At 42.5% G+C, this 27,290-nt stretch overlaps 1 protein-coding gene across 1 annotated transcript in view; it reads right to left on the bottom strand.

Moving 5' to 3' along the window:
• LOC124775355 overlaps positions 1-27,290 on the bottom strand; it is a 442,958-nt gene that overhangs the window by 322,870 nt on the left and 92,798 nt on the right. Inside the window, exons 8-9 of the mRNA XM_047250186.1 lie at positions 2,934-3,085; positions 2,712-2,801 (exon numbers count right to left, since the gene is read on the bottom strand). Coding sequence (XP_047106142.1) covers positions 2,712-2,801; positions 2,934-3,085 — 242 coding nt within the window. The remainder of the gene's footprint in view (positions 1-2,711; positions 2,802-2,933; positions 3,086-27,290) is intronic.

Below are 27,290 nucleotides of genomic sequence, written 5' to 3' on the forward strand. Positions count from 1 at the left end.
AAGATCATCTGACGATGGAGACGACAAATTTGCAACTGTTGACTTTCGCCAGTAGGAATTACGCTCAGAGTTTATTAGGCGTTGATAGCCGATTGATAGTAAGGCATATCACTGGAGTTAGTTGCATCTACAAGGTGCATTTTATCACACTTTGACTACATTTGGAGTGGAATTTACAGCATCCCTACATATTGGATGTTCAAATGGTATTATAATGTAGTAAATTTCCACAGTTCTTACGCATTGCGGAAACCTGACCATCTCCTTATTTGTAGTCAAAAGACAGATCACGCTGTACATAAATCACATTTCGTGTTTGGGGTATATTGCATGTCATGAAAAATGCTGATATTGGTGTATGAACCGTTGTGGGAAGTTAAAGAAGGAGTGGCAGGTTTCAAGGTCAGTTGCTAAAACTGTGAAAAAAATATTTATTGGCGAACAGAATTTCTACTGAATCTGATTAACATGCATTTTGACTGGGTGTTGATGACATACATAAACATCATACAATAAGTTTTGTTTTGTAAACTTATTAGGCCTTTCAAGAGATTCGTATGCGATATGATCTTTCTGGTTATTATTTTCGAAGTGTATCTCATTCAGGAATTAAGGGCGGTTGCAACGTTGATTTTATACAGGGCAGTGTGCTAAACATAGTGTTTAGTGCATTTAATCAATCCAGACTCGCCACTCCCCTATTGCTCCGTAAATTCGCCTGATATAATTCAATTAAACTCCGTCACCCTTGTGCCACTTTCCTCGACGTGCATGTTATAACAGCGTGTCGCGACATTATCCACTCCGCTCAACCGTCCTTTCAAGTCGTTTGCTGCCTATGACAGATTTACACGGTCAGTGGCAAAAGCTGAAGTCTTTATTTCTTCCACTTCAACTTCAATTAACTTACAAAATTGATTTCCTTTACTGCTTACTCATTGTGTAGTTTGAATAACATTTCGGATAGGCTACAACCCTTTGTCACACCCTTTTCAATTACTGACCCTGTGACGCTACAACGCAGTCCTTGCTATGAATTTTTTCGCTTACTTAACACATGAAACTGTTTGTATCGATGTATTGTCTAGTGTAAATATGTGTTGCAAATACTGTGTTTAAATTATGTAATATTTAACACTGGCAAGTCGGGGCATATTTAGTTTACGATGAAGTCAAAGAGATTGTTTTGTCGTGCCGCTGGGCGCGGGAGCGCACCAGCGGGCAGTAGTAGCAGTGACGCTTTTGCTCGGAGTAAGACGTACAGTCGAGTGCTGCTACTCCTAGCTGTGTTGCATCTAAAGGCTAGTGTGTGGATCTAAGTACGACGGGAAAGTAATGGTCGGCATAAGTGGAAGCATGGCCGGGCAAGTTGTTATGGATTAATGGGCATAGTGCTGAAGAAACGAGGGCTTAAGTGTGACGCGCACTGTGGGCACAAGTCGCCACAGTAAAAGCCCGCTGCCACATTGTGTCGCCGCCGTGGACTTCCGTCGATCCACCGACAACGAGGGATGTAAGATCTACGTAATTTTCGTAGGATAAAGTTGTAGAAGGCTTGCCAGTGACTGTGCTTTTCTCTGAAGTCGAACAATTTATAACAAGCACTTTATAATCGAAGTGTTGCAGTTACATTCAACCTGACAATAATACCAAGTAGGTTCCTTCCGATCCTTACCTTATTGAACCCAGTGTGTCACGTCATTGTCAAGAGAAAATACGTTAATTATGAAATTATTTGCATAGACGATGAAGAGTAAATTTCAGACTGTTTTGAACGATTGGTTAAGCTTACACCAACCGTAGTAACTTAATAATAGACTGAAGTAATAAATTTGATTATTAAGATTTATTTCAATGCATATTCAGCTGAAGTTAGTTCAAAGATATTTCATGAAACTATAAAGCTTATTCCACCTGACAATCGCCCAATTAATGAATTATTATGATTCAAAACATAGTTAATCAATTATTGGCAATCTATTTCATTATCAGTAGATTAAGCTGTGCAAAGTACGTAATTCTAAAGACAGAATGACAGTCCATTACTCAAAATCTCGATAGATAATTATCTGTGTTGTCAGCATTGCACTTAGCTGACAAATTATGAACAAAATAACTATCAAAATACTTATTGAAAGTTAACCATTAATGTTTAAGTGTAGTTAGATTGTTATGACATTATTTTATATGACTACTGAGCCTGACACGGCACTTACGTAAAAGTCCCCGTTCCACCTGCTGCGCTACAAACAGGTAAACTTTATTTTTGACACAATTATTCACGTACTTAACAGTACTGTCGCTCATCAGTTGAGCTGGCGACCGATTTTTAATTGCTTTTACGACTTAATTATTTCTTTCGGGAAAATTTCCACTGGCAAAATGTATTTCCAAATTATTTCCATTATATCATTTACCGATCGTTATTGAATGAAATTACTCATTCAATAACGATCAAGTTATAACGTCTTCTGTTTCCCGCGGAATAATCATTATTTACTTCGGATTCGGATGCCTCATCCCAACACAGGTCAAAATTCATAATTCACAGTCATTGTTAACTTGTAATTTCGCAAATCCCGGGAAGCAGCGGGGTGTTATAACCCCAATTAACGTCCTGCGACTGTTACAGCTGCAGTGTGGTTGTCGGGCAAGATTTAGGGAGTCCTCCGCCCCCGGTCTTTCACCGCTGGGGAGACGCAGGCGCTCACCGTGGCCTGGGACTCGTTCCAGATGCCGTCGCTGTGGTCGGTGCGCAGCTCGCCGGCCAGCGAGTCGCAGGAGGCGGACGGCGAGGAGCGCTGGGTGCGCGGCGCGGGGGCGGGCGCGGGCGTGGGCGTGGGCAGCTGCGGCCGGCCGGCCACGCTGCTGGCGGCGGGGGCGGCGGTCGCGGGGGCGGCGGTCGGGGGCGGCGAGGGCGGCTCCGGGGAGGCGGGCGCCGAGTGGAACTCCCCTGCGGCGGGGCTGTCGAGGGGTCCCAGGGACGCCGGCCCCGCGTCCTCCAGCGACACGGACCGCTTGCGGAACAGCCCGCGGAAGATGAGGTTCTCGTGGAACTCGTCCTCGTCCGCCACCGCCGACAGGCCTGCCGCAGTGAAACACGTACAAGCATGCTTCGACGAGTAAGGTGTCGGCAGGTCGCACGGGGTATAAAGGTAATTTCCATGTCTGAATAGGAGTACATTCACATCATTTTACCAGGGGCGTTCTGTAAGTTTTTAATCGGAAAGCAGGTTAATTTTATTCCTTATTCCAATGCACCATACATTCTCCATCCTTTCGGCTAGCAAACCCTATTTTTTAACATAATTTGTGTTCAATGCGACGAACTCACGCCATCTTACTGGGAAGGCCTGTATTTATGCATGGTACCATTCTACTGCTCGATGTTGGAGTCAACGTCTTACTGGATGAATAACCTCTCCATTATGTACTATTTCCCATGGAGTGTATCCATCATTCGGTTTAACAGATGTAAGTCGCAGGGTTCGAGATCGTGGCTGAAGGCTGGATGAGGAAGAACAATCAAATGAAGTTTTGCGAGGTCTTTCCTGGAGTGCAGAGTTGAGTGAGGCCTAGCGTTGTCATGGAGAAGGAGAAGTTCGTTTTGTGGCCACGAACACGCTGCAGTATTTTTTTCGGCTTTATGGTTCAAATGGCTTTGACTGCTATGGGACTTAACATCTGAGGTCATCAGTCCCCTATACTTAGAACTACTTAAACCTAACTAACCTAAGGACATCACACACATCGATGCCCGAGGCAGGATTCGAACCTGCGACCGTAGCAGCAGTGCGGCTCCGGAATGAAGCGCCTAGAACCGCTCGGCCACAGCGGCCAGCTCGGCTTTATGAGGATAGCACAATACACTTGAGAGTTGTTCACAATCAGGCTGAGGTTCGAGTCCTCCCTCGGGCATGGGTGTGTGTGTTTGTCCTTAAGATAATTTAGGTTAAGTAGTGTGTAAGCTTAGGGACTGATAATCGTAACAGTTAAGTCCCATAGGATTTCACAGACGTTTGAACATTTGAACAATCAGGCTCGTAACTCACAAGTAATCCCTTACAGATGGCCCTTCGTTGCTCATTATGGTCTTCTATTAGGCAGCGATGAACCCAGCTGCCAGACACCTTTCAGGTACGCCAACTTTTAGATGAGTGTATGTGTCACATCGAATGAGAGTGTCCAAAATTGCAAGTGTCAGTGCTGTGTACGGAAGGCCGGCATGCGCAAGATCGGAGAGGTTTGCAATGGTGACAGAAGCCTCGCCCAACGACCCACCGTTCCTTTGTTCACTGCCCGATCTCCGTACACATCCTGCAAGCTCCTATGTTTATATGCGACGCTCTACTTTTCCGCCAAAGGAAACTCAATGGCGGCTCCCTGCTAGGAACGCACCTTCGTTACAGACGCCATTTTGGAGAGGACATATAGCGCCGTTATCTATCGGAACTTCATGAAACTACAGGTGCTGAAGCTGGAAAATCCACTTTGTCTCATAACAAATTCCTCAGTTTTTTTCAACAAAAATTGGTCGGGAAAAACGTGTTGCATTACTTACTGAACGTCTCTCGTATTTTTTGTTTGTTTCGGACAATGTTTCCAGAAAAAACTTTCACTTCGCAGCAGGGTGTGAGAAGATCTGAAACTCTCTAGCAGATTAAAACAGTGTGCCGCACGTAGACTCGAACTCGAAACCTTTGCCTATCGCGGAAAAAATGCTCTACTGACATAGCTATCCGGGAAGAGATTGCGATCCGCCCTCATATCTTTACTTCCGTCAAATCATATGTTTTAATGTTTTAACGTTTCAAATCAGCGCATACTTCGCTGTAGAGTGGATCATTAATACAGCTGTGTGGCTGGATTGAAGAGTTTTTAGCAAACAGAACACAGCATGTTGTTATCAATGGAGAGACGTCTACAGACGTTAAAGTAACCTCTGGCGTGCCACAGGGGAGTGTTATGGGACCATTGCTTTTCACAATATATATAAATGACTTAGTAGATAGTGTCGGAAGTTCCATGCGGCTTTTCGCGGATGGTGCTGTAGTATACAGAGAAATTGCTGCATTAGAAAATTGTAGCGAAATACAGGAAGATCTGCAGCGGATAGGCACTTGGTGCAGGGAGTGGCAACTGACCCTTAACATAGACAAATGTAATGTATTGCGAATACATAGAAAGAAGGATCCTTTATTGTATGATTATATGATAGCGGAGCAAACACTGGTAGCAGTTACTTCTGTAAAATATCTGGGAGTATGCGTACGGAACGATTTGAAGTGGAATGATCATATAAAATTAATTGTTGGTAAGGCGGGTACCAGGTTGAGATTCATTGGGAGAGTGCTTAGAAAATGTAGTCCATCAACAAAGGAGGTGGCTTACAAAACACTCGTTCGACCTATACTTGAGTATTGCTCATCAGTGTGGGATCCGTACCAGGTCGGGTTGACGGAGGAGATAGAGAAGATCCAAAGAAGAGCGGCGCGTTTCGTCACTGGGTTATTTGGTAACCGTGATAGCGTTACGGAGATGTTTAATAAACTCAAGTGGCAGACTCTGCAAGAGAGGCGCTCTGCATCGCGGTGTAGCTTGCTCGCCAGGTTTCGAGAGGGTGCCCTTCTGGATGAGGTATCGAATATATTGCTTCCCCCTACTTATACCTCCCGAGGAGATCACGAATGTAAAATTAGAGAGATTAGAGCGCGCACGGAGGCTTTCAGACAGTCGTTCTTCCCGCGAACCATACGCGACTGGAACAGGAAAGGGAGGTAATGACAGTGGCACGTAAAGTGCCCTCTGCCACACACCGTTGGTTGGCTTGCGGAGTATCAATGTAGATGTAGATGTAGATGTAGATTCCCTTCGCTGTGACTGAGCCAATTCTTCGTGGTATCCTTTCTTGCACGAGTGTTTGTCCCGCAAGGTACGCAGCATAACTTCTTTGAAGTAGGGAAAGTAAGGGTGAGTAAAGCTGCGAACGGGAGGTACGGTGGGGAGGAATAGGAGGGATCGTGTGTCATATCTGGATACCTCATCAGTAGACCATTTGCTCGCTAGTCTCGCTACAATACCTAGTTTTAATCTGCCAGAAAGTGCCTTTGATTGTCAGGTAAATGGTAAAATCCTCCTGTTAATTTCCAAATAGGGATCCTCTGCCACAGAACACAGTTCATGGCTTTTGGCTGAAAAGACGGATGTACACTATCTGATCATAAGTACCCCGACACCCTATGCAATGCGAAAGTGATACCTACACAGACGAGCCAAAGAAACTGGTATAGGCATGCGCATTCAAATCCAGAAATATGTAAAAAACCAGAATACGACGCTGCGGTCGGCAACGCCTTTATATGACAACAAAGGTTTAGCGCAGTTGTTACATCGATCACTGCTACTACGATGGCAGGTCATCAAGATTAAAATGAGTTTGAACGTGGTGTTATAGTCGGCGCACGAGAGATGGGACACAGCATCTCCGAGGTAGCGATGAAGTGGGGATTTTCCTGTACGACCATTTCACCAGCGTACCGTCAATATCAGGAATCCGGTAAAACATCAAATCTCCGACATCGCTGCTGCCGGAAAAACATCCTATTAAGAACGGGACCAACGACGACTGAAGAGAATCGTTAAGCATGACATAAGTGCAACCCTTCCGCAGACTGCTGCAGTCGGCCATCAACAAGTGTCAGCGTGCAAACCATTCAACGAAACAGCATCGAGCCGGCCGGAGTGGCCGTGCTGTTCTAGGCGCTACAGTCTGGAACCGAGCGACCGCTACGGTCGCAGGTTCGAATCCTGCCTCGGGCATGGATGTGTGTGATGTCCTTAGGTTAGTTAGGTTTAATTAGTTCTAAGTTCTAGGCGACTGATGACCTAAGAAGTTAAGTCGCATAGTGCTCAGAGCCATTTGAACCAAACAGCATCGATACGAGCTTTCGGAGCCAAAGGCCTACTCGTGTACCCTCGATGACTTCACGACACAAAGATTTACACCTCACCTGGGCTCCTCAACACTAACATTGAACTGTTGATGACTGGAAACATGTTGCCTGGTCGGACGGGTCTCGTTTCAAACTGTGTAGGCTGGATGGACGTGTACGGGCATGGAGACAACATCATGAATCCATGGACCCTACACGTCAGCAGGGGACTGTTCAAGCTGGTGGAGGCTCTGTAATGGAGTGAGAAGTGTGTAGTTGGAGTGAAATGGGACCCCTGATATGTCTAGATACGATTCTGACAGGTGACAGATACATAAGCATCGTGTCTTATCACCTGCATCCATTCAAGTCGACTGTGCATTGCGACGGACTTGGGCTATTCCAGCAGGACAATGCGACACCCACACGACCAGAATTGCTACCGAGTGGCTCCAGTAACACTCTTCTGAGTTTAAACACTTCTGCTGCCCATCAAACTCCCCACACAGGAATACTTTTGAGCATGTTTCGGATGCCTTGCAACGTGCTGCTCAGAAGAGATCTCTACCCCATCGTATTCTTACGGATTTATGGACAGCCTGCAGGATTCATGGTGTCAGTTCCCTCCAGCACTACCTTAGGCATTAGCCGAGTCCATGCCACGTCCCGTTGCGGCACTTCTGCGTGCTCGAGGGAGCCCTACACGACGTTAGACAGGTGTAAAAGTTTCTTTGGCTCTTCAGTGCAGATGTCAGGGCAGGCAGTGAAAGCCATAACAATAGGAGGCGGAAAGCATTGTGTTGTCAGTAGAGAAGCAGTAACAACAGAATGGCTCGGTCAAGAGAGCTCAGTGACTTCGAACGTGAACTACTCATTAAATGGTACTTAGGTAAAAAATCCAGAGTTGGCATTTTGTCCATTCTGCTGATGCCCAAGTTGAACGTTGGTGATATCAGTGTGGAGTGGACACACGAAGGAACGACCACAGCTAAACCAAGACCACGCAGTCTTCATGCACTGATGGACAGGGACCGTACAACGTTTGAGGGTGGGTTTAAAAACATAGTATGAAATCAGCGGAAGAAATCACTCTTGCGTTCTAGAGTGCTACCACCCGACCAGCTAGCACATTGACTGTGGGTATGGAGTTGAAAAGAATGGGCTGTAATAGTCAAGTCAAACATTTCTCTAGTCGAAGCTAAGCATTGCTTGGGGTAGTGTATAGAGCAATGCCACTGAACCGTGTATGACTGCAAAGTGATTTATAGTGATGAAACACGCTATAGCGTGTAGCAGTCCGATGGCAGGGACTGGGTTTGGCGAATGTCCGGAGAGAGTTACCTGCCGTCATCTGTAAGCGCCAACAGTAAGGAGGAGGTGGTGTTACGGTATGGGGGTATTTTTCATGGTTAGGAGGTATTCTCCTTATTGCAGTTAAAACAAACGTTAAATGAAAAATGGTACGAGCACATTTTACAGCACTGTGTATTGCTTATAGTGAAAGAATAGTTTGGAGACGATGACTGTATCAACATGACGACGTATCCTGTCAGAAAGCACCATGTTTGAGGCAGTGGTTTGAGATCAGTAACATTCTTGAAATACACTGATCAGCCAGAAAATTGTGACCACCGACCTACCATCGATATAAACCTGCTCAGGAGACAGCAGCGTCACCTGGGGAGAAATGAGTGCTAGTCAGACACACCCACATTGTATGTAGTATCACTGAGCGTGCTGTCCATATGGAGAATGGAGAAGGCGTGCGATCTATGTGAATCCGACCGAAGGCACTTTGCGACGGCCCGGAGGCTCGGCACGAGCATTTAGGAAGCTGCACGACTTGTCGGGTGTTCGAGGAATGCTGTGGTGAGTGTCTTCAACCGTGGCGAAACGAAGGTGAAACCACGTCCAGACGTCGTGGGGTTGGGCGGCCACCCCTTATTACAGACCTCAGACGCCGTGGGCTCGGCAGTCTGGTAAAAAAAGGACAGGCGGCGAAATGTGGCGGTCAAGGAGTATCGTACACTGGTTGCAGACTACGTACACCCCTTCATGACGATCATGTTTCTCGACATCAGTGGCATTTTTCGACAAGATAATGCTCCGTGTCACAAGGCCAGGAGTGTGATGGAGCGGTTCAAGGCACACAGTGGCGAGTTTCAATTGATATGATGCCTCCCCAACTTGCCAGATCTGAACCCGATCGTGCACATGTGTAATGTGATTGAACGCGGCGTTAGATCTCATCGCCCTCCTCCCAGGAATGTAGGAAATTAGGTGACTTGTGTGACCAGCTATGGTGTCAACTCCCTCCAGCGACCTACCAAGGCCTCATTACCCCCATACCATGATTTGTTGCCGGAGTTATCCGTGCTCTAGGTGGACATATCGTCCATTAGGTAGGTGGTCGTAATGTTCTGGCTGATCAGTGTAGAGCGCCCTGTGCAGAGTTCCGATATGAACCCTATGGAACAGCTTAGGAATGAGTTAGAACGTTGACTTCGTTACAGACCTCAGCGTCCAATATGACGACATTTTCTGGTTTCGGCTCTTGAGGTATAATGGGCTACGATTTCCTTACAGACATCCAGCACCTCACTGAAAATGTCCCTAGCACAGTTCAAGCCAATATAAAGATGGAAGGTGTACACACTCCATATTAATGTCTACCGTATGGGCTTCCGGATATGTTTCATTGGATAGTATACTGCACGCGACTGAATTGCGAAGTGTAGTAACATTTTCGGGATTAAAGAAAACATCTCCGGATACATTGGATCGCCAGTTACCGGAAGTTTACGGAGCCAGTGTGCCGTCACGGAAGTAGATGGTTTTGGTGATGAGAATTTGATAAAAAACAGGACGGATGTGGAAGATGATCAAGGTCAGGGCAGGCAGGCATACAGTTATCGTGCAGAAGGTGTGAGTCAAACCCGTCGTCGCACTCATGAGAGGCACACTGCAAACGAACTAACTCCATTGACAGTGTAATGAATATCGGACACAACGCATTGGACGTGTTCTCGCTGGGTACTGCGACAGCTATCAGACAAGATGAAGACCTAACGAATTGGTTGTCTGCTTCAGTCCGGAACCTCGCTGCTGCTATGGTCACAGGTTCGAATCCTGCCTCGGGCATGGATGTGTGTGATGTCCTTAGGTTAGTTAGGTTTAATTAGTTCTAAGTCTAAGGGATTGATGACTTCTGATGTTAAGTCCCATAGCGCTTAGAGCCACGTGAATTGGTTCTCTCTCCAGCACATAACGCGGAGTGTGTTACATTTATACACGTAGCGCCACACGGGAGGAAACGTGAGCTCGACCTGTAGCTCCTGAAGGGTGTAAATCATTAATACCAGTATTTTCGCACCCATGGACAGACCGTGCATGCCACCACTTAATTTTCCATGCTGAAATTATTTATAAAGGTTATTCGTACGAAATGACAGCGATTGTTTTCGAAGAGTATCGTGTTGTACACGACACTGATCACGTGTGATTTGGTCCGGCGGTTCCGATGGACCGTGCTGGATCACGTTTCATTCAGCCTGGATCTCGCACCGAGCACTTTTCTTCTCTTCAGACTGTTAAATAAGCACCTGGTCTGTCGCCGCATCAGAACCGATGCTGACAACTAGGAGGCTCTTGCTAAGCGGTTCCTGGACCTGGACCTTCATTTCCCTTATGTCGAGTGCGACAGGCTGGTTTACCGACGGAAGAAGTGCGTAAGCAAGCATGACGATTACCTGGAAAATTAGCATGTAGCCTACTAGTGCCTCGTTGACTTCCCGAATAAGACTTTTCTCCCAGAGGACTTGTTGCTTTACGTTTTGAACCACTTTACTGTAACCAAGCACAAGTACTCTTGTCAGCAACGCTTGCTGCGTCATCATAGTCACTCGTTGACAGTTACAGGCTTATCTTCCAGTTCAACAGTAGCCGTCTCCAAAGCAAAATACTAGAGAATAAAAACTGACTGCTCGGGAACACCCATAAAGAGGGACCGTGGTGGGGCCCGCATGGAAGGGTGCTCGAGACGAGGTCTCCCCCCCCCCTCCCCCACCCCATCGGCAACTCACCCCCACAAACATCAGTTTACCTCAATTTTTTTGAAACTCTAGCAGTCAAAAATTGACCTGATCCTTGTACCACTGTGTCTCGTTCAGACCTGCCTAGTTGCAATACAGAACTGATTAAACAGCTATCTTGGCGAAGCATTTCACTGTTGAGAGATTAACAGTCATCCAGCTGCTGCATCAACCAACCCATCACAAAAATGGATAATCTCAGTTTTATGTGCATTTCTATTCCGTAGTTTGCTATCGGATGTACGACACATTTATATAATCGAATATGTCCCATGGAGAACTACAACCCACCTTCGGTATTTGTGACTTAATTATTCGCGAAATTAATTCTTCTGACGTTTATTTAGTATCCTCGAATAGACAGAAGATTTAAGACGTGAATTTAGAAGCCATAGCAAATGACAGGTTTTCTAAAAATAAGCAAAATCTCCAGCTTTCGTCTTGCGAATTGTGCTATATTTGTCGATGTAATTACCATTTTCAATGTTAACGTTATACAACGCTTCATTACATATTTAGTTTTATACTCGTTTATGTTTCCACAACACTAAGGAAATTTGTCACAGAATTTTAATAAACTCCAAGTGCAGTTTTTTTTTTGTGCCATCTAATACTGAAAACTGAGTTTCAAGACAATTCTTGTTGCTAGCTGTAATCATAATTACTGATCAGTTCTTTATAGCCGAACTTCCATTAATACAAGGTGAGTGGGGAGGAAAGGGTATGGTTTGAGACGTGATAGTATTAATGATACTGAACAAAAATCTTCATATGGACATATGCCCTATTGCGAATGGTTTCCGAGATAGAACACATTTAATATCACTTTCGTAAATTTTTCTTTAATAAATCAAAACCGCACACTCCAACGAAAACGTGTCTCAGTGCACAATTAAAGTGAATTAAATTTGCAACATAAAAGGTCTAATTTATTTTTTGTCTAGGACTAACAGTTCGCGCGAAGAGATCGCGAGAATATTGGAAACATGGCGCGACGCGCGTGCGCTGTAGCTTAAGTACTTTTTTTAGGCCAGTTTGACGTAGTTTTCCGACTTGATGGCCCACAAGCGTCCTGTATCACAATGTTCATCTCAAATTCCTCTATACTACTGTGGCACGTTGTAAACAATGACAATGAACAATACAGAAAATAAATATAAATGTACATTAAAAGTGTTCTATCTCGGAAACCATTCGGAATAGGGCATATGTCCACATAAAGTTTTTTGTTCAGAATCACTTGTCAAAACACGTACCTTTCCTCCTGACTCAGTCTGTATATTTAATTTTAAAGCATGAATCTATTTCGTCAATAGAACACTTGGCTACATTAACAGCACAGGGTTCATGCAAGTCCTAATATACAACCGACATTGCCTATCATGTACCGTAGCCTTGCTTCCCTGTTCTAAGCACTTCGCTCTAACATCGAAACACTATACGAAAGGTTAGAAACACTATCGAAAACCTGTGTTAATGAAATCGGAATATTACACGCCACCTTTGATCCCCGCCCCCCCCCCCCCCGGGCTGAAACATAAGTGTGTACGATACGACAGCAGCAGTATCCATAGTTTATGACTTATGACTTTAGCTGGGCGTATAACAGTTATCCGCAAAGAAGTAGTAGCAGTGTCGCTATGGCTGTCCTCAGCTGTTTGCTTTTACTGTGCTGTGACTTTTGAATCAATAGTGACACGCTCTTGTAGCTACAAGTTTTGGGATGATCTGAAGTTGCCATCGTCTTATACAAAACGGCAATCACTTTATTTGATGTTTTCTACTTTATATATGATTGCGTTTTCATCCATTCAAATTTCTTCCGATTCAGAAGCAATTAATATGATGCAACAGAGGCTTTCATATTAGGCCCTAACCTTATTGTGTACGTTAATGACCTTTCAATGGCAACATTACCAGGTACTAAATTTAGTTTGGTTTGCATGCTTTACAAACATTGTGATAAATAGCAAATGTAACGTAAGTCAGAAAAAACATATTAATGAAATTTTCATTGACATTGATAACTGGTTTATGGACAGTTCACTGTAATTAATCTTTGAAAAACTTACTACATGCAGTCAAAATATCCTTTCAAGTAAATTAGAATATCATGGTGCAGCTTAAAAAGCTACAAAATGATTCAAACCATATCAGTCAGACAGAAAACAAAGGACATCAATAAGAGAGATTCCTACACTAATCCATCACTCATCATGCAACTGGAAACTAATTGTATATGGTGTTCCAAAAGATTCCATCTTAGGGGCCTTACTTTTTCTTGTGTATATGAATAGCGTCATCAGTAACATTACCAGATGCCGCGTTTCTTTTGTTTGCAGATGGTAATAATATTGCAATAAATAGCAAATGAGGTATAATTATGGAAATATTGTTTAATAAAAACTTTCATGGTCATTAATGAATGTTTACTAGCCTATTCTTTGTCACTAAACTTTGGAAAGACGCACTCTATGAATTTCAAAACTAGTAAGAGCTTGCCTGTCAGTATATGTCTAAGACGTCACCATGAGCAGATAGAAGAGCTTGACTGTGTCAAATTATGGGAATTATAATTGTATAATAAATTCACTTGGGAGAAGCAGGCCACAAAACTCTCAAAACACCTAACCAAATTTTCATTTACACAGTGATTGTTGTCAGGCATTGCTGAAATAAAAATTAAAAAAAGTTAACATATTTTGCCTACTTTCATTCCATAGTATCATACAGGATTATTTTTTTGGGTAACTCATCAAACCAAGCTACAATTTTCATAGTCCAAAAGCGTGTAAGATGAATTACTTTTGGCTTCAATTCAAGAGTGTTGTGATTGAACTTTTCAAGAAACTGGGGATAAAATCACTACTTACCATTATATATTTTTTAATGAAAGTTATTATAAGTAATGTATCTGTTTTCAAAACCAACAGCTGAGTTCATGGAATTAATGCTAGAAACACGAAAGTCTTCAGAAACGTTGTAAGACCCTCATTTTGGTACAGAAGGATTTTCATTATTCAAGAACACACATTTTACATAACTTACGAGTAACCATAAAAAAATGAAATATCAATAAAGTTCGGCTTAAAAGCAGCCCAAAGGTTTTACTAGTTGCCACTTCCCTTTACTCTACTGATTAATTTCTTAGTAAAACTGATTGATGTTTATATTATTCAGAATTCGGAATAATGTGGAAATTAGGTTAAGTCTCACATTCTTGCATCTTCAATGCAATGAAGTATCATAAACTGATTTTCTGTTTGATGAAGTGTGGCTACAATATATAAGAATCATCACGTGCATCTGATTATATTGTACATGTGTATGTTGGCGACAATTTTGTCACTTCTTAAATAAAAGCATCTGTGGAAGGGAGATACACCTATGTCATTTTTGTAATGGGTCTATGGAATAAAAGATATATCTCACCTAATGTAATCTAAGCCTTAAAATAATTTTTGTTTTGTGGATACTTGATTAAAATGGTCTATATATTATCTTATGTACATTGGTATGCATACATTTAAATGTTTATGAAAAATTTTAACTAATGTGTAAATGAAAGAAATGTACAAAATTCTTAACATTTTTTGTATCGTTGGGAACTGTGTCATCTATGATGCGGAAAGAAAGTCAGCATCTATGTCTTTTCTAAAAATATTTTGTGTATTTTTATTTTCTGGCGTTTACCTCATCTTTGAGGATCTTCCCACTATAGGTCTACTGAACTAACGGTGTATCTAGTGAAATATTATCTGTAAATTTCTCAAATAATTGTAGATACATTTAAAAACAACTATTTATAACTAGTATTAGAAGAATTATAGTTCAATGCTTTATGGTAAATGATGACAGCCAGAACAGTTGCAGGATAAAGATTTATTAAAATTCTTGAACAAGGTTTCGGTATATATAAATATACCTTCATCAGAAGTAAAATATCTAAAATTACATCCTGCAATGGAGATTAATAAAACAATTGCGCCTAAGGCGTCGTCAGTAGTTAAGACATCTTCTCCATTACTGACGACGCCTTTGGCACAAGTGTTTTATTAATCTCCTTTGCAGGATGTAATTTTAGATATTTTACTTCTGATGAAGGTATATTTATATATACTGAAACCTTGGTCAAGAATTTTAATAAATCTTTATCCTGTAACTGTTTTGGCTGTCATCATTTACCGTGAAGAATTTCAACAGTTGCTGTTTCAGCCATGTTTAAAATCTTGAAATAGTTCAATGCGTAATAATTGTACATAAATTCTGAAAACCACCACTTAAGATTAAATGCTACCCTTTAATATCAGTGTTTCAAATTATGTATCTTTCTCACAGTTCCCTTAACCTCTGCATTCTGGAATATTGATTATACGAAAACTTTTCTCCAGTTCTCTCTAACACTGTTGCAGCGAATGGACATCTTTAACTCCACTTACTTAGAAAGCGCTGTAAGTACCGAGAACAACAGGCTGATTAGCCAGCTAAAGCTTTTATGATGAACTTGGCCTTTGTTTCTCACTGGCATTGTTGGAACCTATTCATGTTCTGTAATGAGAGGCGGCCACAAAAGAATATTGACCCGTATGGAACAGCGAAGATGAAACTTTTTCTTGGAGTGAACTGTCGTGTGATTACAAGACTGTGTTGGAATTCGGTGCTCTGTGGCAACTACTGCGCAGCTAGCCCGACTGAGACATAAATACAGCTGCCAAGGTTTCTCGCTAAGCTACGAGCGTTTCTCTGCGTCACATGAAACCAGTTTCTGATTGTGGTTGGTTGCCTTTATATGCCAAAATACTGTGTCAAATTACTTATAAGGTCAGATATATTACAAGAAATTTTAGCATCGAAATATCATTTGCAGTCAAATATAAATGGAGATAGTGCCATTAGCATTAATTTCTGTTTCATTGTTGAAGACGATAAGTTCTATAACTGTTTGTTGTTGGTTACGCAGTTAAACAAAACAAAACATTCTCATGATTGCAGCTTGTTGGTTATAGGTACGTTTCGTTACAGAATCAGACAGAAGTTAATGACAGACATGACACAGTTTTAACTTGTGACTGATTGTAAAAGTTATTTTCGAAGGTAAAATTTTCTCATGGAACTTAGACATTTTACTACTAATTCGATACAGTACGATCCTTTAAGAGGTCATCATTGTTTACACAAAGGGATGTTGAGGCGACAGCGTCTATTCCTTAGGATGATCATTTATAATCGAAACTGCTAGCAACATTTTTCAATAAGGATTTATTTAATTGTGTAGCAGCTACGAAACACCGATTTTCTAAAAGGTTGTATGTAATACTGTAGAACATTACCTGTGTTTTGTTGTTCATTTATAAATCCCACTACGTATACAACATCCCTCAGCGCTGAATTTTGGGCAGCTACTGGAACGCCCTTAGATTTGTAATAGGCTGCTACACTTTCTGCAAGACGACGCAGATTACATCATTTATTCGAAACTGAAAAGAAAGCGGTAACGGTTGGAGGTGGAGTTATCTATCTGAAACTTTACGCAGGACGGAGTTGCAATTAAATTTCGACTGTATCTGAATGAATAAATATGATGCCGATCACTTCATTTACATGATACAGAACGTTGTGCAGAACTTGAAGACGAAATTAGATTTTGCGTGAAGTGTCATGGCCAAGTAACATGACTCGATGAGGCCTGGACCACACATAGAAAGAGCTGCTACAGTGAAAGACAGAAGTGAACTGAAGGAAATATGTAATGAGACGCACAGAAATGACACTTTTATTCAAAGAAAATAATTACACTGACGCCACCATGAGTTATGATGGTCCCTGGACTCTGAAAAAGGTGGGATGTACACTGAAGAGCCAAAGAAACTGTGTGCACCTGCCTCATATCGTGTAAGGTTCCCGGGAGCACCCATAAATGCCGCAACACGACGTGGCAATAGCCCCGACTAGTGTCTGAAGTAGTGCTGTAAGAAATTGACACCATGAATCCTGCAAGCCTGTAGACAAATCATTAAGAGTACGAGGGGTGGAGATCTCTTGTGAACAGCACGTTGCAAGGTATCCAAGATATGCTCAATAATGTTCATGTCTCGGGAGTTTGGTGGTCATCGGAAGTGTTTAAACTCAGAGGAGTGTTCCTGGAGCCACTCAGTAGCAATTCTGGACGTGTGCAGTCGCATTGTCCTGATGGAATTGGCCAAATACGTCTGGATGCACAATGGACATGAGTGGATGAGGTGATCAGACAGGATGCTTACGTACGTGTCACCTGTCAGTCATATCAGGGGTTCTCGTATATCACTTCAACTGCACACGCCCCACAACATTGCAGAGCCTCCACCAGCTTGAGCAGTCCCCTGATGACATGCGGGGTCCATGGATTCATGAGGTTGTCTCCATACCTGTACACATCTATCCGCTCGATGCACTTTGAAACGAGACTCGTCCGACTAGCCAACATGTTTCCTGTCATCAACAGTCCAATGTCAGTGGTGACCGGCCCAGGCGAGGCGTAGAGGTTTATATCGTGCAGTCATCAAGGGTGCACGAGTGGACCTTTGGCTCCATAAGCCCATATTGATGTTTCGTAGAATAGTTCACACGCTGACACTTGTTGATGGCCCAGCACTGAAATCTGCAGCAGTTTGCGGAAGGGTTGCACTTCTGTCACGTTGAACGATTCTATTCAATCGTCGTTGGTCCCGCTATTGCAGGATCTTTTTCCAGCTGCAGCGATGTCGGAGATTTGATGTTTTACCGGATTCCTGATATTCAAGGAACACTTGTGAAATGGTCGTACGGGAAAATCCCCACTTCATCTCTACCGCAGAGATGTTGTGTCCCATCGCTGGTGCACAGAGTATAACACCACGTTCAGATTAACTTAAATCTTGATAAACTGCCATTGTAGCAGCAGTGACCGGTGTAACAACTGTGCCAGACACTTGTTGTCTTATTTAGACATTGTAGACCGCAGTGCCGTATTCTGCCTGTTTACATATATCAGTATTTGAACACGCATGCCTATACCAGTTTCTTTGGTGCTTCAGTGTAGTTCTTAATGAGAGGTATGATCACAACGGACGGCAAAACTTGCTCTGCAACGTGCTCGTAAGCTGCCTACAATGTTGGTAGGAAGCTCTTGTGGCAGGGTGATCCATTCCTCCACCAGCGCGGTTGCCGTCTGCTGGACGGTCGTTGACGCCTGTGGATGTGTTGCAATACATTTACCCAACACATCCCTCATGTGCTCAATGGGATTTAAGTCGAGGGAACGGGTAGGCAAGTCCACTTGCCGAATACACACTCGTTCTAAGAGGTCCTCCATTTTCACTGTTCAGTGCTGTCGCACGTTGTCTGGTATAAAAACAAAGTCAATGCCGAATGCACCGCAGAAAAGACGCACATGGGACAGGAGCACTGTGTCGCAATAACCTCGACCGGCGAGTTTATGTCTTCACAGATCTGGAGGTTAATACGCCACGGAACATTAAGCCTCTACGCAGCGTAACACCTGAACAATGGAAACGATCATATTCGCCGCTGTTCCTGGGTGAATTACGTGCTCCCTTTCCTGGATATATGGAGGTAACTATCGATATTACTAAATGGTATTGGATGTCTCACAAGAAAATTATCCCAGCCGAAAACATAGAGCTCGTTGAAATTCTTGAACTCTCGTTGTACTACAACTGTTTCTTTTTAATAATAAAATATATTACGAAAAATTAAGACTTTCAATGGGAAATAGCTTAGCTGGCACCATTCCTGACATTTTTGTCGATAACTTAGAAACAATGTTTTTAATAAATTCCCGGTTTGTAAAGATCAAGGCATCTAATGTAAATATGTAGACGACAACTTGGTGACGCTAAAAGGTAGCGGAAACCACATCGATATCAGGGGGAAACGCTTTTGTTCTTTCATCCCAAAATTAATTTCATCAATGAAATAGAGAAAAATAGCTCTATTGACTATTTAAACTTAACGAACACTAAAACTAACGACAGACATACGCTCAGCATTTATAGAAAACCCACGTACATAGATAACATTATTCATGCCAAGTCCTGCCACCCAGTGCAATAAGAAAAAGCATTTTTCTTCCATTATTTACAGGCTTATTTGCTTATCATTAGACAGCCAATACGTAAAGAAGTAAATAGCCGCGAAAAAGGGTACACAGAGAGCTTTGCCATACGACCAGACAATAGAATAAAGAAAAAAGAAACACACGAGCACAGGAAGAAACGGAATATAACAAGAAATTTGTCCTGATGACTTATTGAGAAATGTTTCTCAATAGCTAGAGAAGCAACAAAAAAAAAGAAAAGAAAAGAAAAAGAGGTCAGATGCCGTTTTCAAACAAATAATACCCTGACACTGCGGCTTTGGCACAAGATGGATGACAAACGTAATAAATTATCAAGTGCGGGCTTCTATTAAATACGTTTCGGTGACTGTTGGAAATTTTATACTGGAGGGAAAGGCAGGAATTTCAATACTAGGTGTAGGGAACATACGCACAACAAAACTGCATTAGGACAACATCTGACTGAACACAAGCGTACTGTAACCAACATAGATTACAAAATGCAAGCTGTAAACACTGTGCCACAGGGCCGCCTGTTGAACCTTGAATAAGAAGCGCCACCACACGAAACGTCTGAATGAACGAAACGAAATTACATCCAACGCCTATTTTTCATTGTATGACAGGTCGATGTAGCTCTTGCATGTCTTGGTGCTGTGACTCTGTCCATTTTTTTATGCCCTAGACGTACCCCTCCCATGTTTTCTTGTCATTGTTTCTGCAAGCCCGTTGTTCCTGTGGTTTTGAGCTACTGGTATCAGTTGACTTTATTCTGTACTGTATACGCCACATTTAAGAACTAGCATTTATGATTTGAACTAATATATTACTTGGGACTCACTTTTAAGCACTAGATTGACCGAGCAAGGTAGCGCAATGGTTGGCACACTGGACTCGCATTCGGGAGGACGACGGTTCAGCCCGCGTCCGGCCATCCTGACTTAGGTTTTCCGTGATTTCCCTCAATCGCTTCAGGCAAATGCCGGGATTGTTCCTTTGAAAGGGCACGGCCGACTTCCTTCCCGTCCTTTCCTAATCCGACTGGACCGATGACCTAGCTGCTTGGTGCCCTCCACCCAAATCAACCAACCAAGCATTAACTTGCTTTTAATTGAATTTTAACCTGTCCTATTTTGTTCCACACAGAATGTTAAAGATAATATACCTGACTTCGTAGCGCACCATTGTAAACAGTGCTCATGTTTAAGGACACCTAACGTCCAAGCTGTTTGTACAGCGTCTATAAGCACCGTCTGCTAACGACGGTCCTGCATTACGGGGCGTATCCTAACTCTATATCTACATCATTACTCTGCAGTTCACAACTCCGTGTCTGCCAGAGAGTTCCTCGAACCGCCTTCAAGCTATTTCTATACCGTCCCATTTTGGGACAGTGTGCGGCAAAAGCGAATATTTAAATCTTCCCAAGCGAGCTCTGATTTCACTTATTTTATTATGGTAGTCATTTCACCCTGCGTAGGTGGGTGTCAACAAAATATTTTCGCATTCGGAGCAGAAACTTGGAGACTAAAATTTATTGTAGAGATCTTGCCGAAACGAGAAACGCCTTTGTTTTAATGACTGCCACCCAAACACGCGAATCACATCAGTGACACTCTCCCCGCTATAATACAAAACGAGCTGCCCTTCATTGAAATTCACAAGAACGATGTTTTATGAATACGTGTTCGCTATTTGTCAATCAATGGTTTTCTCCGAAATAACTCATAATGTCCGAACACAGTATACGTTTCAGTCTCCCATGGCAAATGGATGTTAGTAATACGAGTCTGTAACTCAGCGGATTACTCATAACTCCTTTCTTGAGTATTAGTGAGACCTGTGCAACTTTCCAGTCTTCAGATACGAATTTTTCAACTGAATAATCTCCTTGGATCTTCTGCCAGATTTCGAGACAGAGAAATGCTAATGAAGCTATGAAAAGAAATGATTGCTTAGTATGGAGCTACGCCTCTGAAAGGAACCTAACTGGTATACAATCTGAACCGGAGGCCTTGCCTATATTAAGCGATTTAAGCTGCTCCGCTACCCAGAGGATATCTATTTATAAGTTAATCGCGTTGGCAGTTGTTCTTGATTCGAATTCTGGAATGTTTCTTACGTCTTCTTTGGTGAAGGTATTCCGAAAAACTATGTTTAGCAGCTCTGCTTTAGTGGCATTGTTATCAGTACAATTACGATTGCTATCGCGCAGTGAATGTTTTGATTGTATCTTGCAGCTAGTGTCCTTAACATACGACCAGAATCTCCTCGGATTTTTTGCCAGATTTCGAGACAAGAGTTTCACTGATGAAACTATGAAAAGAATTTCACACTGAAGATCACGCTGAATTTCGAGCCCCCTTCATCGTGTTTTTATACCATGTGACGATGCCAGTCATGGCTACATATTTTGCTTATATCTTTTCTTAGCTTCAGGAGCACAGGTATGTTTCCAAGTTCCCTCTCAAAAAATATGAGTCATGCTACTACTTTTACTGTTGTTGATATTCATTAATATGCGCATTCATTTATAGATTAATCTGAAGATGATCATTACGACTGAAACCAGACACCGAATAAAAGTTATATTTGCGGTCGTAGACTGTTGTAGTTTTTATCTATCGCTTATAAATCTGTTCCCCAGTAGCAATAGCTTTGTAATTCTTTACAATAATTTTTATAATGTCGATATTAGCATCAAACTATCACAGTCTCTCGTATTGTAATATATATCGTGGATGAACATCAGAAATGCGACAAGATATGAATAAGACATTTCAAGTGACATTCAACACCTAGATCAACACACTGCCAGTTGAGTCTAAGCAGGTTTTGTTTTGACCATCATCTTATTTCTACTACAGAGTAGAGTTGATTATGATGACAGGTTTTAAGTGTCCACCGGAAGTTTCTGAACAACGAGTAGCAAGATCGAAAGAATCATAGCAATCGAGGTAACTGAACACAGCACCACAGGAAGACAGCAATATCATATGAACAAAGTGACTGTTTCAAATTTTTTTATATGAACAGCAGACCAACAAACCAAGTGAATATTCCTTGCTGTTAGGTTACCCTTTTCTTTTGCCGCAGCACGTACTAACACTGTACAAAATATCTAGGTGTTTTTTTGATAAATGTTTTCTTTTTATTGGTATTCTAACCTGATGCTGAAGCTTGTGCCGCGAAAAATAACGCTTCATTAAATAACTTAAATAAGTCAACAAAATTTTGAGACTGATACCGATTTCTGAAAAACCGTTTCAGATTTTTGTTACCGTCACGGTCGATTAATTGTCAAATATAGGTTTAAATTGAAGACAGTACAAGATGTTACATTCAATTAAAATTTTATATTATTTGCGAAATAAATGGAAGGAAAGACTGTCCGAAGGAACACTACCCGCTGATGGGCAAAATTTAACCTCCTGCGGCCCAGGAACAAATACTTTTAGTGAAACAAGTTCTATCACTTTCCAAGCTTCAGAGCGTAAAAATGTCTTCCCTGTGTAGTCTGGGAATATGATGGCCACTTTTAGAATTTAACTGGTAATATTTTATGAGTACTGAGATTCCGTTCGTCGTACTTGATCTAAACTAAGTCGCATAGACTGACGCATAATTCAAGCAATGTTTTATGTCACTATTGACAGTTTTGGTTTTTGTTGCAAGTTACGTTTCACATGCTAATGTTTTAAGTATATCGTTAAATAAACGATCCTTATTTGAATTTCAAATTAGCTTTTTTCTTCGTGTCGGACAGTCGCAACCTTGCTTTCCAATGTTAATTCACTTTAGAGATGAACATTTCTGCTCTGCGATGTAGGTGTCGTTAGCAGCAGGCCTTATTGTGCTCTCTAACAAGAAGCATATTTTTATAGCAACCATTATTGCACAGAGGCTACAGATAAAAACCAACCGGTGTAGTGTGGAGGTTGCCACGCAAAATGAGGGGCAGTCAGATGAAAATGGAACACTCGTCACAACGGGACATATGAATTTCCATTCAAAGGTAATCACTGTAAGGTGTCAGGCAAATCCAACACCTTCCATGAGAACCCTGACATGATAAGCAAATCCAGTAGTATGTCACATAGCTCCGAATAAATCGTGACATTAAATTAACCAAAGTAATACGAGTAACGAGTGAAAAAATGGAATATCACAGACTAACACAAGAATGCCTAAATGCATGTCATGCCTTCCCACCGTGAGACAGACGCAGCTCCGAGGGGAGAAACGAGAACGGAAGCCGAGAGCAGAACCGTGTTAAGCTGGAAGGCCCTAGGATAAGGGACGGACGGACACCCACGTCGCCAGCTAACCGCTAGGACCACACCACCCGCAAGTTTTTAGCGTGAGGCTTTTTCGCGTCTCTGTTACATCAGGACCACCCCCCCCCAGCCCATGTTAAAAGTTAGAGCCCTCCAGAAGAACAGTATAGATCTTACGATAACGCTAAAAGGACCACACCAGCTGCAAGTTTTAGCGTGAGACTTTTTCGCGTCTCTGTTACGTTGCAAACTTTAAAAACATTGCCGCACCACGAGAAGTATAACGTTTCTCATTGGATAGACAGAATTTTTGTAGGCGGAGCTTAAGGTTAACATTGAGACCCTGATTGGTCAGATGAAAACACAGCCAGATAGTTTTTTTTAAACCAACGTCGGTAAATTGTAGTAAGGAGAAGTTTGGACAGAGTTGCTTCAGAGGCGGCGAGGTGAGCGGAGCTGTGCTGCCTGCCGCCCCCTGACGAACACCGACAAGGTAATGAACGCACGCGATGCCGCATTTTTGAGCGCATAAGGCTTCACTCAGAACTGCAGAAGTCTCATCTGTTACATCCCCTTTTTGCGTAATACCAGAGTCGATCGTCAATTAAAGCTCATGGTGTTCACATTTGCCACTTGAAGTAAAAATCTGAAATGCGATGATTTTTCTGTTATATAGTTATTGAGAAGCCACATCAGCCACTGTAATTTACGACAAGTACAAGTAATTAAAGATAATTGAGGGTCACTGTAGACCATTTTGATAGTTTTCTATCTTGTGAAACTTAATTTAAACCTAGATTATGGATGTGATATGGCATAGGTCATCCTTCGATCCATTGTAGAACTTGGAAACCCATTCAGGGAATTTTCGTTCACATTTTTGTTGAACGCAGTTGGTTTTTACCATCCTGTATTAAAACATTTCCTTTTATCAATAGTGCAATTTATAAACAATGTTTTGTGAGTAGAATAAAATTTCCAATGGTAAACTTAACTGCTTTTTCGACGTTATTTTACCAGCTAACTAAAAATAGGAAAGCCTTGAATCCCTTCCACTAAATTTAGTTAGTATTAAGATTCTTTTACAGGGAGTGCACTGGAGCTGACGCTGAAATCATTAAGTATTTGGTTATATCATCGCTAGTCTCACTGAATTCTTCTGAATTCTACATGTCATGTGTGGTCTGGTGTCTCCTTACCAGCAACAGGTCCCAGGTTCAAACTAGTCAATTCCCTAAAAAAACACGCTCAGAGCGTCGTTGCGCGAAAGTGGTAGGCAGACACGATATAGAACAAACAGACACCACGCAGAATGTTAGACCACGACACGTGGTGAGACATTTATCTAGCTGGGATACGAGACGGTGATATTTCTGGATTTAGCAGCCATTATACGTAGCTACCAGAGTCTTTCCTCAGAGCAGTACAAGCTGCAGCATTATGAATATGACGTAATAAGTGGTGTGAGGACCAGTTTCTTTGCGGGAAGCCCGCCGAAATTTTATTCTAGCAATGTGATTGGCTGATACGTTCGTAGTCTGCGCTCCAAAATGCTTCTTTCATTAATATTGTGCATTAAACTTACTTAAGACAGTGGAATATCACGCTATCGCCTACTTGTTTGGAAGATCAGAATTACATTCGTAAATAAAAACAAAAGCTAAACGAAAAGGCAGACGAAGCTCTTTGGGCATCTCTATGGAGCCCTAAAGCGGGCTCCCAAGCGAGGTAGGGGCACTGCCTATGAGACAGGAAGGGACAGTCGTGGTAGGCAGACGTGCAGTCGGACGCGGATAGTTATATTTCAGTTTTATGCGAATACAGTAAAATGCTAATCAAATATGAAGTGGTAGTCATGGTGGACAGGTATGTTGGCTGGTGCGCTTAGTCAGATGTTGATTTTGTGCAGATAAGGAGCCTAGAACAGTTTAAGAAGCCGTAACATGTAACCAGTTACTGGTGTCGCAAGATAAAGTTTGTAAATATGTTTATAAAGTGTGACTTGTTAAATGCAGCTAATAACGTTTCTCGTATTCTGCTAAAAAAGATACGAGTGGCATCCATGAAAAAAGAAGCGAACAAATTACCTAATTACGTAACATGTGTTGCTCGCTAACGGTTTCTTACAGCCTCAAGACGACGGATCTAGGACCTACGTGCTGCTGGTCACACAGGGCTGCCTTCATTATAAAACCCCACAGGTTGGTCAAATCATTTGAACCCTATGCATTTAACTCAGAGCGGTGAAAGCAGCAAGACGCCTCGCGCGTAATGGATTCGCAGAGATAAAGGAATCTGTAACTTGTCATTTGCGGAGGAGATTAAGGGATCAGTGAACAGTATTTCTCCCTTAAATCGCCGTACATAAGACGATCAGTTCCTATTTCGTAGAACGTGGTCAGCCGCTGACGGATCCAGACTTGCACCCACTCTTGCAATTCCTTGTCCGACTGAAACCGACGTCCACGCATGTCTTTCTGCAGTTCGCCAAAGATATCAAAATCACACGGTGAAAGATCTAGGCGTACGGAGATGTTGCAGTGTTTCCCAACCAAATCGCTCAAGCGTAGCCTCCGATCGATTGGCAGTCTGGGAGAGAGAGTCATTGTGCAACAGGATGATTTCGTCCGATAGCATTCCGGCAGTCCAAGGGCAGACGCTAAAGCCAACAGTGGAAACATCTCACATTTCCCCGCCAAAGAAGTCCAAAGCTTTTCACACAAGTTCCGGTAAGGTCATGATGACCTTCTTCTTCGACTGCAGGGCCCCTGTGCTAGTCGAGTCCCTCGAGTGTGGAACAACCATCAGGGCGCGCCACTATAAAGATACTTTGCAGAAACAGCCACGCGTCATGAAGTCAAAACGCCCAAGAATGCTGTCGGACGAAATTCTCCTGCAGCACGAGGATGTTGCAGTTTGAAGAGATTTCTGGATTGCAACCTGTCGTCTTAAACTTCATTCCAAGATTTTTCGATTGGGCACCTGCCAGTCATCTTCGGGTGAGCCATCGAAGACTGACAAAGACGTTCTCCGCATCGCCTTACATAGCGCACTTATAACATTGCCGCGCATGCGTCAGTCACAGTGAGAGAAGGACCACACCGCCCGGCGGCAGCGCGCTTTCTGATGGAACTGCAAAGATCAGCTGTCTTCGGCGTTGCCGCTCGCCAAAGTCATCGGAGTATTCTGGCGCCTTCGTCTGCAGCAAATCTCGGAGGTGACGGGATTCGACGAGTTATCCAGTTGGGAGCCGCTGTCACAGTTCATTACATTTTTCGTGATGCGTATTTTAAAGGATTCTTTTATAATGGAGCTTGAAAAGCTGTTGCTGCGGCCAAAATTAATGTTTTATCATACTCCATTGAATGTCCATTGGAGGTGCAGTGCTCCGCAATTGCAGAGTTGCTGGGTTGCAGAAGGGGAGTGCAACGTTTATGTGCCGTGCAGCGTTCTTCCACTGTGCGGGTTGTTTGTACTATATACACCATACCACACTGGCAAGGTATTATGTAAATCCCAAATTCCGCAATAACAAATTATACTTCACTGATTCCAGCAGGTCCGAAATTTTAGATGGTGGGCGGAAAATCACTTTCACCTGAAAATTACTAAGGATTCTTGCTATTTTGAAGTAAATATTTCCAACGAAGGGAAGAGAAGCTAGAGACTTTTCTGGCACATTCTGCACTTTATCCACTTCCCGGTTTTTTGTTTTAGATGAGAATGCTCTGTTAATTCGCCAGGTACAATAACCATTGTCTCTGAACACTGCCTTGAAGTGTGCAAGCTCTTTAGGCAAACCATCTGCGTCCGATACTGTTGCGTTCTGTGTACAAGGGTTTTAAGCCCACTAGTGATTTGGGATGGGTGATGGCACCTTGTACTTTGAACGACG

This window comes from Schistocerca piceifrons, chromosome 2 (genome assembly GCF_021461385.2).
Source record: "Schistocerca piceifrons isolate TAMUIC-IGC-003096 chromosome 2, iqSchPice1.1, whole genome shotgun sequence".
Lineage (NCBI taxonomy): Eukaryota > Metazoa > Arthropoda > Insecta > Orthoptera > Acrididae > Schistocerca > Schistocerca piceifrons.